We start from the raw sequence: 14,906 nt of genomic DNA, 5'->3' as shown, positions 1-14,906 counted from the left end.
TGTCACATACGTTCAATGGAAATTAGAACTTTTTTTTAACATTAATCCAAAGAGTGTGTGCATGCATGCGTGAACTTGCACAACGTGCATTAATCTTAAAAATTCTAACTTATATTGACCATATGTGACAAGTTAAAACTGTGTAGGAGACCAGAATAGGGACCAGATTTCAGCCTGTACTGTGATAAAATCAGTGCAGGTCTCAGACCAAACCAAACATTAACATACCCTGAGCTTGTACCCCCCCCCCCCCCCCCTTTCGCAACAGCTCACGGATAGTGCTGAAGCAGAAGTAACTCCGTGAGAATTAATACAGCAGGGAACTTGGCTTACTTACACCCTCTGGCTTATGTGAATGTCTCAATCCCACCTCCCCTATTTGGTGAGTATTTTCTTTAATCATAGAATTGTTCACGTTTCTACCAGAATTTGAGAGCAGCTTTTTCATGACACAGTAAGTGTTATAAATCTAAAATGTTCATCATAAAGATAGTGTAATATAAACACAACTGACAGCAATACTCTGTCACGCAAAATGTTGTAACTGTTGCAGTTCTCGTCTTATGTCTGAAGAATAGTTTGTAGTTGTAATGTCCACAATTCAACTTCCATGTAAGGTTATACTCAAGACAAATACATCTACATTTGATATATTTTTTAATTATGTCATGGTCAAAATATTTTTAATTACCCAAATAGTACAACTCATTATTACTTTTGGAGTCTCATTTTCTAGCAACATCCAACTTTAATTCTACTACAGTCCATTACCTTGGCACTACTTTTACAAATCTTTACCTTACAAATTAGACACTATTCATGCTGGTCAGTTGATCTTCAGTGTCTTTTGCCTTCTCTGGCAGAATTACATTGAGTCAACAAATCTTAAGTTTTATTTCTTCTCACTGTAATTCAGTTTCTTTTCCAAACTTCTCCTTGGTTTTCTTCTCTGTTTGCTCTCTGCAGAGACTGAGTAACAAGTGACCGCCTACGACCCTGCCACATTCACTTCTAAACTACTGCTTCCCTTTCATAGGTTTTCTTATTACTGCAGTCCCTTTTCTGTACAAATTGAAGATAACCTTTTGCTATCTGCATTTCATCCTTGCTTCCTTCAGAATATCAAGGAAACATTTCAGTCAACATTGTTAAAACCTTAATCTGGATTTGCAGAGACAGTAAATATGGGTCTGTTTTTCTGCAATCTACTTTTGTAAAATAAGTTGTACAGGTGGTAATGCCTCTGGTATCATCCTATTTCTCTAAAGATAAACAGATCTTATCATGGGTAAGCTTCCTGCATGTTGTCCCATTCTTATGTACATAGTCTGAATTAAGTATTTTGCAATAATGGCATATTAAACTGATAATCCAGTAACACACATGCCAACATTTGTATTCTTTCGTATTGGGACTACTGTAATTATCCTTTTTTTAAAGAAAGTAATGCAACTAAGTGAGGTCAACCCACATAAACCCAACAACAATAAAAGATGTTTGTTGTTGTTGTCTTCAGTCCTGAGACTGGTTTGATGCAGCTCTCCATGCTACTCTATCCTGTGCAAGCTGCTTCATCTCCCAGTACCTACTGCAGCCTACATCCTTCTGAATCTGCTTAGTGTACTCATCTCTTAGTCTGCCTCTACGATTTTTACCCTCCACGCTGCCCTCCAGTACTAAATTAGTGATCCCTTGATGCCTCAGAACATGTCCTACCAACCAATCCCTTCTTCTGGTCAAGTTGTGCCACAAACTCCTCTTCTCCCCAATTCTATTCAATACCTCCTCATTAGTTATGTGATCTACCCATCTAATCTTCAGCATTCTTCTGTAGCACCACATTTCGAAAGCTTCTATTCTCTTCTTGTCCAAACTATTTATCGTCCACGTTTCACTTCCATACATGGCTACACTCCATACAAATACTTTCAGAAACGACTTCCTGACACTTAAATCTATACTCGATGTTAACAAATTTCTCTTCTTCAGAAACGCTTTCCTTGTCATTGCCAGTCTACATTTTATATCCTCTCTACTTCGACCATCATCAGTTATTTTGCTTCCCAAATAGCAAAACTCCTTTACTACTTTGTGTCTCATTTCCTAATCTAATTCACTCAGCACCACCCGACTTAATTCGACTACATTCCATTATCCTCGTTTTGCTTTTGTTGATGTTCATCTTATATCCTCCTTTCAAGACACTGTCCATTCCATTCAAATGCTCTTCCAAGTCCTTTGCTGTCTCTGACAGAATTACAATGTCATCGGCGAACCTCAAAGTTTTTATTTTTTCTCCATGGATTTTAATACCTACTCCAAATTTTTCTTTTGTTTCCTTTACTGCTTGCTCAATATACAGATTGAATATCATCGGGGAGAGGCTACAACCCTGTCTCACTCCCTTCCCAACCACTGTTTCCCTTTCATGCCCCTCGACTCTTATAACTGCCATGTGGTTTCTGTACAAATTGTAAATAGCCTTTCGCTCCCTGTATTTTACCCCTGCCACATTCATAATTTGAAAGAGAGTATTCCAGTCAACATTATCAAACGCTTTCTCTAAGTCTACAAATGCTAGAAATGTAGGTTTGCCTTTCCTTAATCTAGCTTCTAAGATAAGTCGTAGGGTCAGTATTGCATCACGTGTTCCAACATTTCTACGGAATCCAACCTGATCTACCAGTTTCTCCATTCGTCTGTAAAGAATTCGCGTTAGTATTTTGCAGCTGTGACTTATTAAACTGGCAGTTCGGTAATTTTCACATCTGTCAACACCTGCTTTCTTTGGGATTGGAATTACTACATTCTTCTTGAAGTCTGAGGGAATTTCGCCTGTCTCATACATCTTACTCACCAGATGGTAGAGTTTTGTTAGGCCTGGCTCCCCCAAGGCTGTCAGCAGTTCTAATGGAATGTTGTCTACTCCCGGGGCCTTGTTCGACTCAGGTCTTTCAGTGCTCTGTCAAACTCTTCACGCAGTATCATATCTCCCATTTCATCTTCATCTACCTCCTCTTCCATTTCCATAATATTGTCTTCAAGAACATCGCCCCTGTATAAACCCTCTATATACTCCTTCCACCTTTCTGCTTTCCCTTCTTTGCTTAGAACTGGGTTTCCATCTGAGCTCTTGATATTCATGCAAGTGGTTCTCTTTTCTCCAAAGGTCGCTTTAATTTTCCTGTAGGCAGTATCTATCTAACCCCTCTTGAGATAAGCCTCTACATCCTTACATTTGTCCTCTAGCCATGCCTGCTTAGCCATTTTGCACTTCCTGTCGATCCCATTTTTGAGACGTTTGTATTCCTTTTTGCCTGATTCACTTACTGCATTTTTATATTTTCTCCTTTCATCAATTAAATTCAAAATTTCTTCTGTCACCCAAGGATTTCTACTAGCCCTCGTCTTTTTACCTACTTGATCCCCTGCTGCCTTCACTATTTTATTCCTCAAAGCTACCCATTCTTCTTCTTCTGTATTTCTTTCCCCCATTCCTGTCAATTGTTCCCTTATGCTCTCCCTGAAACTCTGTACAACCTCTGGTTCTTTCAGTTTATCCAGATCCTATCTCCTTAAATTCCCACCTTTTTGCAGTTTCTTCAGTTTTAATCTACAGTTCATAACCAATAGATTGTGGTCAGAGTCCACATCTGCCCCTGGAAATGTCTTACAATTTAAAACCTGGTTCCTAAATCTCTGTTTTACCATTATATAATCTACCTGATACCTTCTAGTATATCCAGGCTTCTTCTTTTATGATTGTTGAACCAAGTGTTAGCTATGATTAAGTTATGCTCTGTGCAAAATTCTACCAGGCGGCTTCCTCTTTCATTTCTCAGCCCCAATCCATATTCACCTACTATGTTTCCTTCTCTTCCTTTTCCTACTGTCGAATTCCAGTCACCCATGACTATTAAATTTTCGTCTCCCTTCACTACCTGAATAATTTCTTGTATCTCATCATACATTTCATCTATTTCTTCATCATCTGCAGAGCTAGTTGGCATATAAACTTGTACTACTGTAATAGACGTGGGCTTTGTGTCTATCTTGGCCACAATAATGCGTTCACTGTGCTGTTGGTAGTAGCTTACCCGCACTCCTATTTTTTTATTCATTATTAATCCTACTCCTGCATTACTCCTATTTGATTTTGTATTTATAACCCTGTATTCACCTGACCAAAAGTCTTGTTCTCCTGCCACCGAACTTCACTAATTCCCACTATATCTAACTTTAACCTATCCATTTCCCTTTTTAACTTTTCTAACCTACCTGCCCGATTGAGGGATCTGACATTCCACACTCCGATCCGTGGAACGCCAGTTTTCTTTCTCCTGATAACGACGTCCTCCTGAGTAGTCCCCGCCCGGAGATCCGAATGGGGGACTATTTTACCTCCGGAATATTTTACCCAAGAGGACGCCATCATCATTTAATCATACAGTAAAGCTGCATGCCCTCAGGAAAAATTACGGCTGTAGTTTCCCCTTGCTTTCAGCCATTCACAGTACCAGCACAGCAAGGCCGTTTTGGTTAGTGTTACAAGGCCAGATTAGTCAATCATCCAGACTGTTGCCCTTGCAACTACTGAAAAGGCTGCTGCCCCTCTTCAGGAACCACACGTTTGTCTGGCCTCTCAACAGATACCCCTCCATTGTGGTTGCACCTACGATACGGCTATCTGTGTCGTTGCGGCACGCAAGCCTCCCGGCCAACGGCAAGGTCCATGGTTCGTGGGGGGACAATAAAAGATACCATTTTGATATTACTGTCCTGTATCTATCATCAAATCATGCCAACATTTAACAGACTCCTCTCAATGTTTCAGTAAGAAGTATGTTTCTGTTACAATATTTTATGACAATCCATATTGTCAAACAAAAATCTCCTTCCACAAGCTTTTGGTTATGTCTGAAACAGCTCAATTCACACAGTGTGAAGACAATAATTTAGCAGTTATTTCGTGTTTTATTTCTGAGGAGCAGGCTTAACATTTTAAGAAGTGACATAAGCATGTACTAATGAAAACTGGAATAGTTAAAAGGGTAACATGCTGTCTGCCACAAAAGCAGTTAGGTAAAGGACTGATACAGAAATATTAATGTGTGTGTGTATTGTCATTTTTCCAGTGCAGGGGATTTAGTAGCAAGCATTATGGGAAGCACAAGCTACCATTTGTCAGTAAAGATGCAGATTATGTGGTAAACTCAACAAAATATACTTAAACATAGATAAAAATCAGTTTGATGAGTACAACAAAAATATTACTCTACATGCCAGCAAAAGGCAGTGAAAATTAAAATCCGGCCCTACAGGTAAACATCTGTACTGAATTAATAACTTGTTTTCAGAACAATATCTCCTTTTTAAAAATGCACGAACTTTTTACCACAACAACTAAAACATACTATTCAGCAATGGGTAACATGTTGGTCAATTGTAACAAGATGCATTTTAACTGTAAATATGCTATATTTGTCTGTTATTAATCACAGTTTGTTCAACAGTCATTAATAAAGAGCTCAATTATATTCAGTTCTATACTTTAAGGAAACATTTAACTGTTGTGATCTTATCATAAGATTGCATTTAAGAAACATGGATATTCATAAAGTTAAGTGAAATTCATCACACTTAATACCAGCTTAAAACCAAAACGCTTAGAACAATACATTATGAGACAATCTGGGATTAGTGATTTTTATCAAATGTATTTTTCGACAGCAAATACTAAGGACACAGTCAGCATGCTATTTGTTCCGTTTCTGTTACTACTCCAGGATGAAGATCAATAGTGGACCATTTTGTTTCAACAACAATGATGAAGTTGCACAAAGAGTTAGTAGATGTCAGACACTACAACAATACATATGTCATTATACCAAGAAGATAGACGATGATGTGTGATACCAACAAATCGAGATTATCCTTGAGGGTATTGTGATGGCTACTGGAAGCCATAGCCAAGCAAACTGCTCAGGGAAAGGAGTAATGTAACACATTGTAACCACATTGTACAATGACTACATTGAAGATGAATACACCCCATTATGTGGTGCAGAGGACAAGGGTGCTAATGATCATAGAAGAAGAGAAGCTAACACAATTAAGGGATGACAAGTACCAAATTTAAAGAGTAGGAGGGAGAACTTTGGCCAGAATAAAGTCTGTGGTACCCCATATATTGTGAGAGGAAATATTTCTTACTGTCTGTACATACATACCACCACATAATCTTCTACTGAAATATGGATGTATAAAAACAAAACAGAAGGAAGAATATAAATATTATTCATGAATCTATACTGCCCCACATCAGCTTATGCCCAATTGTGTATTCAGGCAGCATGTTGTAGGTAGGTAGGTAGGTAGAGGTTGTGTGTGTGTGTGTGTGTGTGTGTGTGTGTGTGTGTGTGTGTGTGTGTGTGAGAGAGAGAGAGAGAGAGAGAGAGAGAGAGAGATCACAAGCAAGAGCAAGGAGAGCAACCACACACATGCACGCGAATGTGTGTATATGTGTGTGTGTAATCTAGCTCGAAAGGGATTTGTCTCAAAACTAGTGAAGTTTTCAGTCTTGTTTGTATTCTTGTCAATGACTCACTGCTTCAACTCTTTGCTGAATTACTATCTTTACTCCTAAATTTTTTACATTCTGCCAGAAATTTTCATACCATATCAACAGGTGATTTTATTCTATTGTGATACCATGTATTTCTCAACTAAGGACTTGTAATATTGGTGAATACTAATTGTGCATTGGATACCAATTCATGTAAAGGTAAGACTCATTAATATTACTCTCTTTAAGTTCAAAATTATTAAGTATTACCTCTGCAATACCATGTTCAAGATCTTGATGAATCCGACGTTGCAGGGCTAGAGTAGCATGGCGCATCCATAGAATCAAGCCCTCTTCATGGTCTGAAGGAAGCTTCATTTCACCAGCATCCCTGTCATGGCTAAATCGTTGGATTGCTGCTATGACACGGTCTGGTGTAACCACTTCTTTCGCATAAAGTACCATCATTGCTTCTATTACTGCCATGTGTGCACTCTGAAATGAATACTACATTATTAGCGAAAGGTGACAGCATCATAGCTGTTTGCTCTCAATTCAGCTAAGTCTGGGACTAACACTCAATATTGATGGTATTGTCTTAAGGGTACAGGGTACTTTTCTGGCTCAATATTATGTAAAATCAACACGTATTTCTTTCAGGCACTGTTTATACTGTATATGTTTTACAGATTTTTATATCAGGTAATGCAGCACACTTTCTAAACAAACTAGAAGTATTTTGAATATTTTTGAACCGGCTTAGGGTTACTAAAAACATTACAAATAAATTGATGCAATTTTTTTCCAAATGCTTCCTCCAATTGAGGTACCATTTAATCCAATGTTATACATTTGAAGGAGACCAAATTTTTACCAGATATGCATGACATGATGGCTGAGGTACTGGACCTATTTAATTCCAACTATTACATATATTACAGGATAAAAAAATATCACGTCTTACATTTTAATTTTTATATTTTTTCCCTAATAAAAATGTTATTTTTTCTATAATTTAGTTGATTCTGCAATAAAGCTTAGGTCTACTACATAAGCATGGACTATTGTAAGTTACAGAAAAAAAATGAGAGAAATGCTTTATAACTTTAGGAAATATTTGTACTTGAATTCTGAAAAATACAACTTGTGGAAAATTGCAAATGAAGATATGAGTCCAATTAAACTGTGCCTCAGAACATTCCTGAAGCATAGTCTTCATCCGGCAACATTTCTTCATCTCCAAGCTTCCTCTTGGCATTCCTGTTAGCATTTCTTGCTTCTTTGATAACTTGAAGAGCGAATCTTTCAGCTTCATGCACCCGTTGTCTGTCACATGCAAGCAATTAATCTTCCATATTAGAGCCATATTTTATGCCTAAATTTCTCAGGACTTCCAACCTTCCTATCACACCATCACTGAAACACATCACTGCATCTATTACACCAAATTTTAATGTTTTTAGTCCTACAAAAACATTCTTGGGTAATCTTTCTCATATGCAATGGTTGAAACTTTCATTTGTATGTTTAGTGCCCCCATGAAGGCATTTACTAAGCAAAACAGGGACACTCAAGGTCTCTAAAAAATTTGTTATATTTCATCATAACAAGCTCAGGAAGAGAATGCTTATGATGGTATATTTGACCACTTCCTTTTGCTTTTTGGTAACCACACCAAGAATCTTCTCCTTTAGGGCAAAGTCGTTGAAAAGGGCGGTCACCTGTGAACAACTCATGAAAGTAGGTGGCCCATATAGCTTTTCTCATTGCTATAACATCATTCAGAGATGCAGTTCATCTAATGGCCAGTCCATAATAACTCTAAAGGAGGCCTATTTCAGTTTCTGTCAATCCCCCTCGGCCAGACAGAGGTTTTCCATCAGATAGCAACTTTCCTTTCATTTCTCTTCGTAGCTGCCTCCATCTAGCACCCATCCTCTTTTGCACATTTCCAAAACATTCCAGTTTTGTTACCACGGTATCACCATAAACATTGAACTCATTAATTTGATTGAAAGCTTTAAAGTCCCCATCGCCTAGGTACTTCGTATATCTAATGTTATAAACGAGCACGGACCTCTTAAATAATTTTAGAGCTCCATCGCACTCCACACCTCCACAGTAACCATCATAATTCTTAGAACACTGATGTTCACTATGTCCTTCAGTGTTACCATGGCAGGTGTGGCTGTACTTAGATAAGCACTCAACATCAACAACTTTTTCATTCTCCAGAGAAGTAGCACTTACAACACCATTCAAGGAACAATGTCCACAACGTTGCCACGTCCCAACAAGTGCAACAGCAATGTCCCGGGTTCCACTAATATTTACAGTTTCTTCTACTGCATGCTTCATAGATGTTTCAGACAAAACCGTCAAGGCACCTAAAAGCATTTTTATGTATTTGCTGAACCTACTGGGAGGAGGAGGAGGAGGAGGAGGAGGAGGAGGAGGAGGAAGGTCCATCAAACCACAAAACATTTGAACAGTCTTTTTTCCTTTTCCTATTGCACGCATTGCATACACTAACTTAAAATTCACATCATATGAATTATGCACAATGTTCGAAATCATTTGAGGTAGATTTATTGCAGGATCTACAAAGAACAACTAATTTTGACACTAAATGCTTCCTGCTACTTTGTTGTTCAGTTATTTCCAGACAGCCTACACGATCACATTGTTTACATTTTGCCACTTCCTTTACCAAACAAGATAAGATGCGCACATCAACAACAACAAATCCACTACAAACAGCATCATTGTTAACACAAAAATTTGAATCACCAGGAGGCGTGCCATGTGGGAGTCTCTTCCCTGAAGAACTGATACATAGGTTACTTTCAACAGTGTGGCTTGCTTTGTTTGTGAACTAGTTAGCACGGAATTTCCTTTTATTTTATTTCTTGACACATGGCATAGTTTGTATTTATTGCACACTAAAGGATATGCACTTCCACAAATACAGAGGGGTCCAAAAAAATGTATCCACTGTTTAAAAGTCCGTAACTTGCAAACTAATTGACAGAATTGTCTCATTTTTGGTGAAAGTGTAGCTTAAAGTCCAACTTAAAGATACCACTGTAGGTGTTCGAAATGGTCACCATTAATATCCACACACAAACGACGCCGCCGAACTGCAGCACATACTACTGACTGCAATGTGTTCAGTTGGATATTTGCACATGAATGTATGATGGATTCTCGAGGTTCATCCAACATGCGTGGCTTTTGTCAATAAACGACGTCCTTTAGTGTTCCCTGCAGGTAAAAGTGCAGAGGAGTTAGGTCTGGGGAACGTGGTGGATAATCCACAGCACCTCTACGGCCTATCCATCTTCTTGGTAGATTTTCGTCGAGATTTGCCCTAACACAATTTTGGTAATGGGCTGGGGCACAATCGTGTTGGAAGTAAACTCTTCCGTCTCCATACAAGTCTCGGATGGCAGGTAAAATGGGTATCTGAAACTTCTGAAGGTACACCTCACCGGTAACTGTGCCATCAAAGAAGAATGGCCCCAATCAAGCCCCAGTAAGACAACCCACACCACAAATTTACTCCTGGCAAATTCATGGCTTTGTCTACATGGACGTTCGGATTTTCGGTTGCCCATTGGATGCAATTGTGGTGATTTACTGTACCACTGAGTTTGAACTGTGCCTAATCAGACCACACAATCATCTCTGCAAACTCTTCATCGTTGCGCACCATGTTAGTAAACTACTCGCAGTAGTACAGTCTACGATCTTGGTCGTCCTCGTTCATTGGGTGTAGCAATCGTGGGATGTAGCACTTCCACTTTGCTGTCTTCAAAATTCGCCGAACACTTTAGCGACTCACTCCAATGTCACGGGCACACTGTCTCTCAGACTTTTGTGGTGAGCGAGTGAATTGTTGTAACACACGACGGGAGTTAGCTGGACTTTTTACTGTTACAGGTCGTCCAGATCATTGTTTGTGTACATCTTTAACACACACACGGCTTCAAATTTCTCTCGAATGCGACGAATCGTTAAACGTGTTGGTGGCTCTGTTTGATACTCATTTTGCCATTGCCGTTGAACCTCATTAATGTTTTCGTACTTAAAATACCACTTCAAAACTTACTTCCTTTCATCGAATGTAAGCCTTGCGCCAGCCATGTTTACTCGAGTAACTAGGTGCAACTAAGAACAAAACACTGACTATCTGGCGACTGTTATCTGACAAAACAAAACAATGCAATACAACGCTTGTGTGGCGATTGCCGGAACTACAAACTATTACACTACCAAAGATGAGACAACTTCATCAATTAGTCTGCCAGTTATGGACTTTCAAACAGTGGATACATTTTTTTGGACCCATCTGTATATGTAGCACTTGGGCAACAAACATTCAGTAACATGTGAACAAACTGCTTCAACGAAAAAAATTAAATACCAGCAAAGATTATCATTTACAGACAGTAGAAACCTGCACTGTTACCAACATATAAAATGTATCATACATATAATCACTGGAAACAGAAAGTTCACAGTTCTTTTCGAAATAATACTGGTTTCTGTAACAGAAATAAAGGGGGCATGGCGCCATACATGATTGTAACTTCAAAATTTGGTATGTGTAGGTCATTTTTCATTTAAAACCCTGTAATGTTTATATCTATCTAATCAGGAGAGACTATAGAATTTAATAAAGTCATAAAAAATTTTAGTTTTTCCACCTATATCCTTAAAAACATAATTACTTACACATTAAAACAACTGAACATATGAATCAGAGAAAAATGTAGACATACCAATTTCAATGGTGTTGTCTGAATGAGTACAGTTTCCGTCAGCTGGGCATCTGGTGGTTCACTGACAAACACTCCTTTCCTGGCAAGAGCTTGAATTATTGCCCAGTGATTTAGATTGTTGTAATTTGGATCAGAGTATATATTCGCAAGACCTAGGCAGTACAACTCTGCATTTGCTAATGAATGCACTATTTGAGGTTTCAAATGTTCCTGATCCTGTAATCAAACAAGATACTTTTTAATAGAAGTAATCTACCAGCTTAAGTAAAAAATATTAATTTTAAAAAGGAGTGCATCATTTTCAAAATGAGCAAACTGTTAATTCAAATAATGAGAACTCTCTCTCTCTCTCTCTCTCTCTCTCTCTCTCTCTCTCTCTCTCTCTCTAACGTCACAGAAATTGAGTTTTGAGATGCAACTACTGAAGGGATAGATGACAAGGGCAGTTGATATGGAGGTCTCATTTTAACCAGTAAATGAAAGAGGCAGGTGCAAAACTCACTCAATCCACAACAACAACAACAACAACAACAACAACAATGGTAAGGGGCCATGGGCATGGTGACCTCCCAAAAGTGGCAGCCCACACACGTACCAAGAAATAGAGAATTCTTTTGTTACAGACACAATCACAAAACGACTGTAATGTTGTAATGCACGATACCAAACTATAATTACTATGGATTACAGGCAAGCACATAACAACAAAACAAATTTCTAAGATGTAAAAGAAGGCATGTGTCCCAGCACTATTAAAATGTGGGGAAAGAGAACAAACAGTCTTAAGTAGTACTGCCCTGTCTCGCATTTTACCCTACGTGGTAGGTATTCTATACTCCTCTGGTCACAACTGACTATCATTCCTTTTACTCATTACACACTCTAAGGAAGCTTTCATAATACCTTTTAATACTAGGTGTATCTGCACTCACTTTGTAGACAATTACATCTACTTCCACCACAAAAGACTCTACTTCAGCTGCACTTAAGTTTTGGTTATTAAGGTTTTGTACTACAAACTGAGAGGAGCAACGGCAGAAATGCTACAACTCTAAGGGGAAGGTGGAGGGGGGCAATGAAATACAATGTTCAAACCAGCTCTGGGCACATTAGCACTTGTTATAACTACAGTAAAAACTACTGCAATTATTATCTAGTCCAAATGCATTTAAACTTTGTTTATGATCCTAGTTTGAGGACGACATGAAGAGAACGTTCTTTCACAACTGATGCAAAGATGTTCATTATTCTTGAATCAATCTGTAATTGATATATGATTTCTTTTATTATGTATCTGGGAGATTTTCTTAGGTATTCATCAGATCACATATTCACAAATGCGATGAACATTTAAGCAATGCAAATATCTGATGGTGTACAGAAGAATTTATATCAACTTACCACTGAAGTATTTATAATTATTGTACTTCAGATGTGGTATTATGATTTTTTGGCTTTTCAGGAGCACCTCTCAAAGAATAAGTAATCTACACTGACCCACAACAGCAGTGTGTCAAGACTACTTTTCAGGGCCTGTGGGGGCAAAGCTGGCTGTGTCCGTAATGAGAAGGGAGGAGGGGATATTATCTGTCTTTGGGGTATCTTCTTTCCTTCTACAATCTTAACATCCCTGATCATTTTCTTCTTTTCTTGCTTCCCTCTTTTGCACACTGGTTTTGTCATCCGCTCTTTCCACATCCACATTTACTCAAGGCAAGACTCTTGTTTTCCTAGGTATAATTTATTTCCAATTTTTTGGAATTAGCCGAGATTATCAATTCACTAACACGAACGTTTCCTTTGCCACCCATTCAAAGATTATTCACAGGTCTATATTAGCAATGTAGTACTAACTTTTTTTATATAATGAGGACAACTGATAATGTTTTATTACATACTTTGGTGAGGGGACAAACAGGCAAGATATGTAATTGGGAACATAATTTACAATGTGCTAGCATTCGGATTAAAAATGGACAATAATTATGTTGCTACAAAATAGGTAAAATAACATAATGCCAAACTAATAAGTAACTTTATGATGATTAGTGGTAACTAAGGTGATGTAAATGGGTACTTTGGAAGTGGACATAAGATGAAAACCATGGTATCGTGTGTGTGTGTGTGTGTGTGTGTGTGTGTGTGTGTGTGTGTGTGTGTGTAAAGTAGGAGTAAGAATGTCTATGTAATACGTCTACACTTCCGGAACAAAAAAATGACGCATCAGTGCGGCGAGGAGGAAACGAAATAAAACTTAATGGTTTGACAGGATGTGTAACATTGTTACAAAATGAGTCTAATTTACAAAGAACTTATCAGTTTGAGCCGCCATGTCAGTATGACGTTACACCCCCTCTAGCCTGGATACATGCACTGATTCGGTTGAGAATGGTGGCATAAAGCTGTTGCAGCCTCTCCTGAGACAAGCTGATTGATAATTGTTTTAACTGATCCCTGGCATCCTCGATACTGGCAGTGGAAGGGAGTTGGCGTCTTAGTTGGTCCCACACATGTTCTATCAGGGACAGATTTGGTTGGTTGGTTTAAAAGAGGGGGAAAAGGACCAAACTACGAGGTCATTGATCCCTTGTTCCTAATAAAACAATGCCACAAGTATGAGAATAAGAGAGACGAGACACATAACACAAAACAGAAAGAAAGGAAAGACCTCAAGAACAAAGGAAAGGCAACAAACACATAAAGGAACAAAAGAGGACACGAGAACAACTGAGAGATGCAAGAAACAGTTAGGAGAGAGTAAAACAAGGAAGCAGATTACAGTGGCTGGCCAACCACGAAAATAAAAATGAAAAGCCAGCCACCCTGCAACACATTAAAACCTTCAACCCAAAAGCACTAGAGTGGAGGACACAGAGGGACACAGGACAGGTGCTAAAACTCAGATCAAATGGTAAAAACCACCCTCACAGATAAAACGTAAAACCAAATCAGCCGATGAGGCACTGTCTGCTACAATCAATGATAACGAGTCCAGCAACCAAAGATGAAGTAGCAGGGCAGCCAAAGGAGGACATAGCAGAAGAATATGGGCCACTGTCAATCGGGCCCTGCACCGACACTGAGGTGGGTCTTCACAGCAGAGGAGGTAGCCATGGGTAGCTCATGGACGGCCAATGCGGAGCCTACAGAGAACCACAGAAGCCCTGCGAGATGCCCTCATTGAGGATTTTGCCACTCAGTCTCCCAAAGCTGAAAAACCTTGCGGCGTAATAACGAACGCAGGTCAGTTGTGGGGACGCCCGTCTCCAAAAGTGGTTTCCCTGTAGCCTGTTTGGCCAGCCTGTCAGCAAGTTCGTTTCCTGGGATTCCGACGTGACCAGGGGTCCAGATGAACACCACTGAATGACTGGACCATTCCAGGGCATAGATAGACTCCTGGATGGACGCTACCAAAGGACGACGAGGGTAGCACTGGTCGATAGTTTTCAGGCTGTTCAAGGAGTCCATACATAAAAGAAAAGACTCCCCAGGGCATGAACAGAGATACTGAAGTGCATGATAAATGGCCACCAGCTCTGCAGTGAATACACTGCAGC

General features: G+C 39.0%; 1 protein-coding gene across 3 annotated transcripts in view; it reads right to left on the bottom strand.

Annotated features, from left to right (window-relative positions):
* Positions 1 to 14,906, bottom strand: part of LOC124773042 (patronin) — a 399,845-nt gene that overhangs the window by 203,397 nt on the left and 181,542 nt on the right. For all 3 annotated transcript variants that reach the window (XM_047249368.1, XM_047249369.1, XM_047249370.1), the window contains exons 3-4: positions 11,350 to 11,565; positions 6,836 to 7,060 (exon numbers count right to left, since the gene is read on the bottom strand). In XM_047249368.1, the coding sequence (XP_047105324.1) occupies positions 6,836 to 7,060; positions 11,350 to 11,565 (441 nt within the window). The remainder of the gene's footprint in view (positions 1 to 6,835; positions 7,061 to 11,349; positions 11,566 to 14,906) is intronic.

Source organism: Schistocerca piceifrons, chromosome 2 (genome assembly GCF_021461385.2).
Source record: "Schistocerca piceifrons isolate TAMUIC-IGC-003096 chromosome 2, iqSchPice1.1, whole genome shotgun sequence".
Lineage (NCBI taxonomy): Eukaryota > Metazoa > Arthropoda > Insecta > Orthoptera > Acrididae > Schistocerca > Schistocerca piceifrons.
The sequence above is the reverse complement of the archived record's forward strand: the minus strand, read 5'-3'. Positions and strand labels throughout refer to the sequence as shown.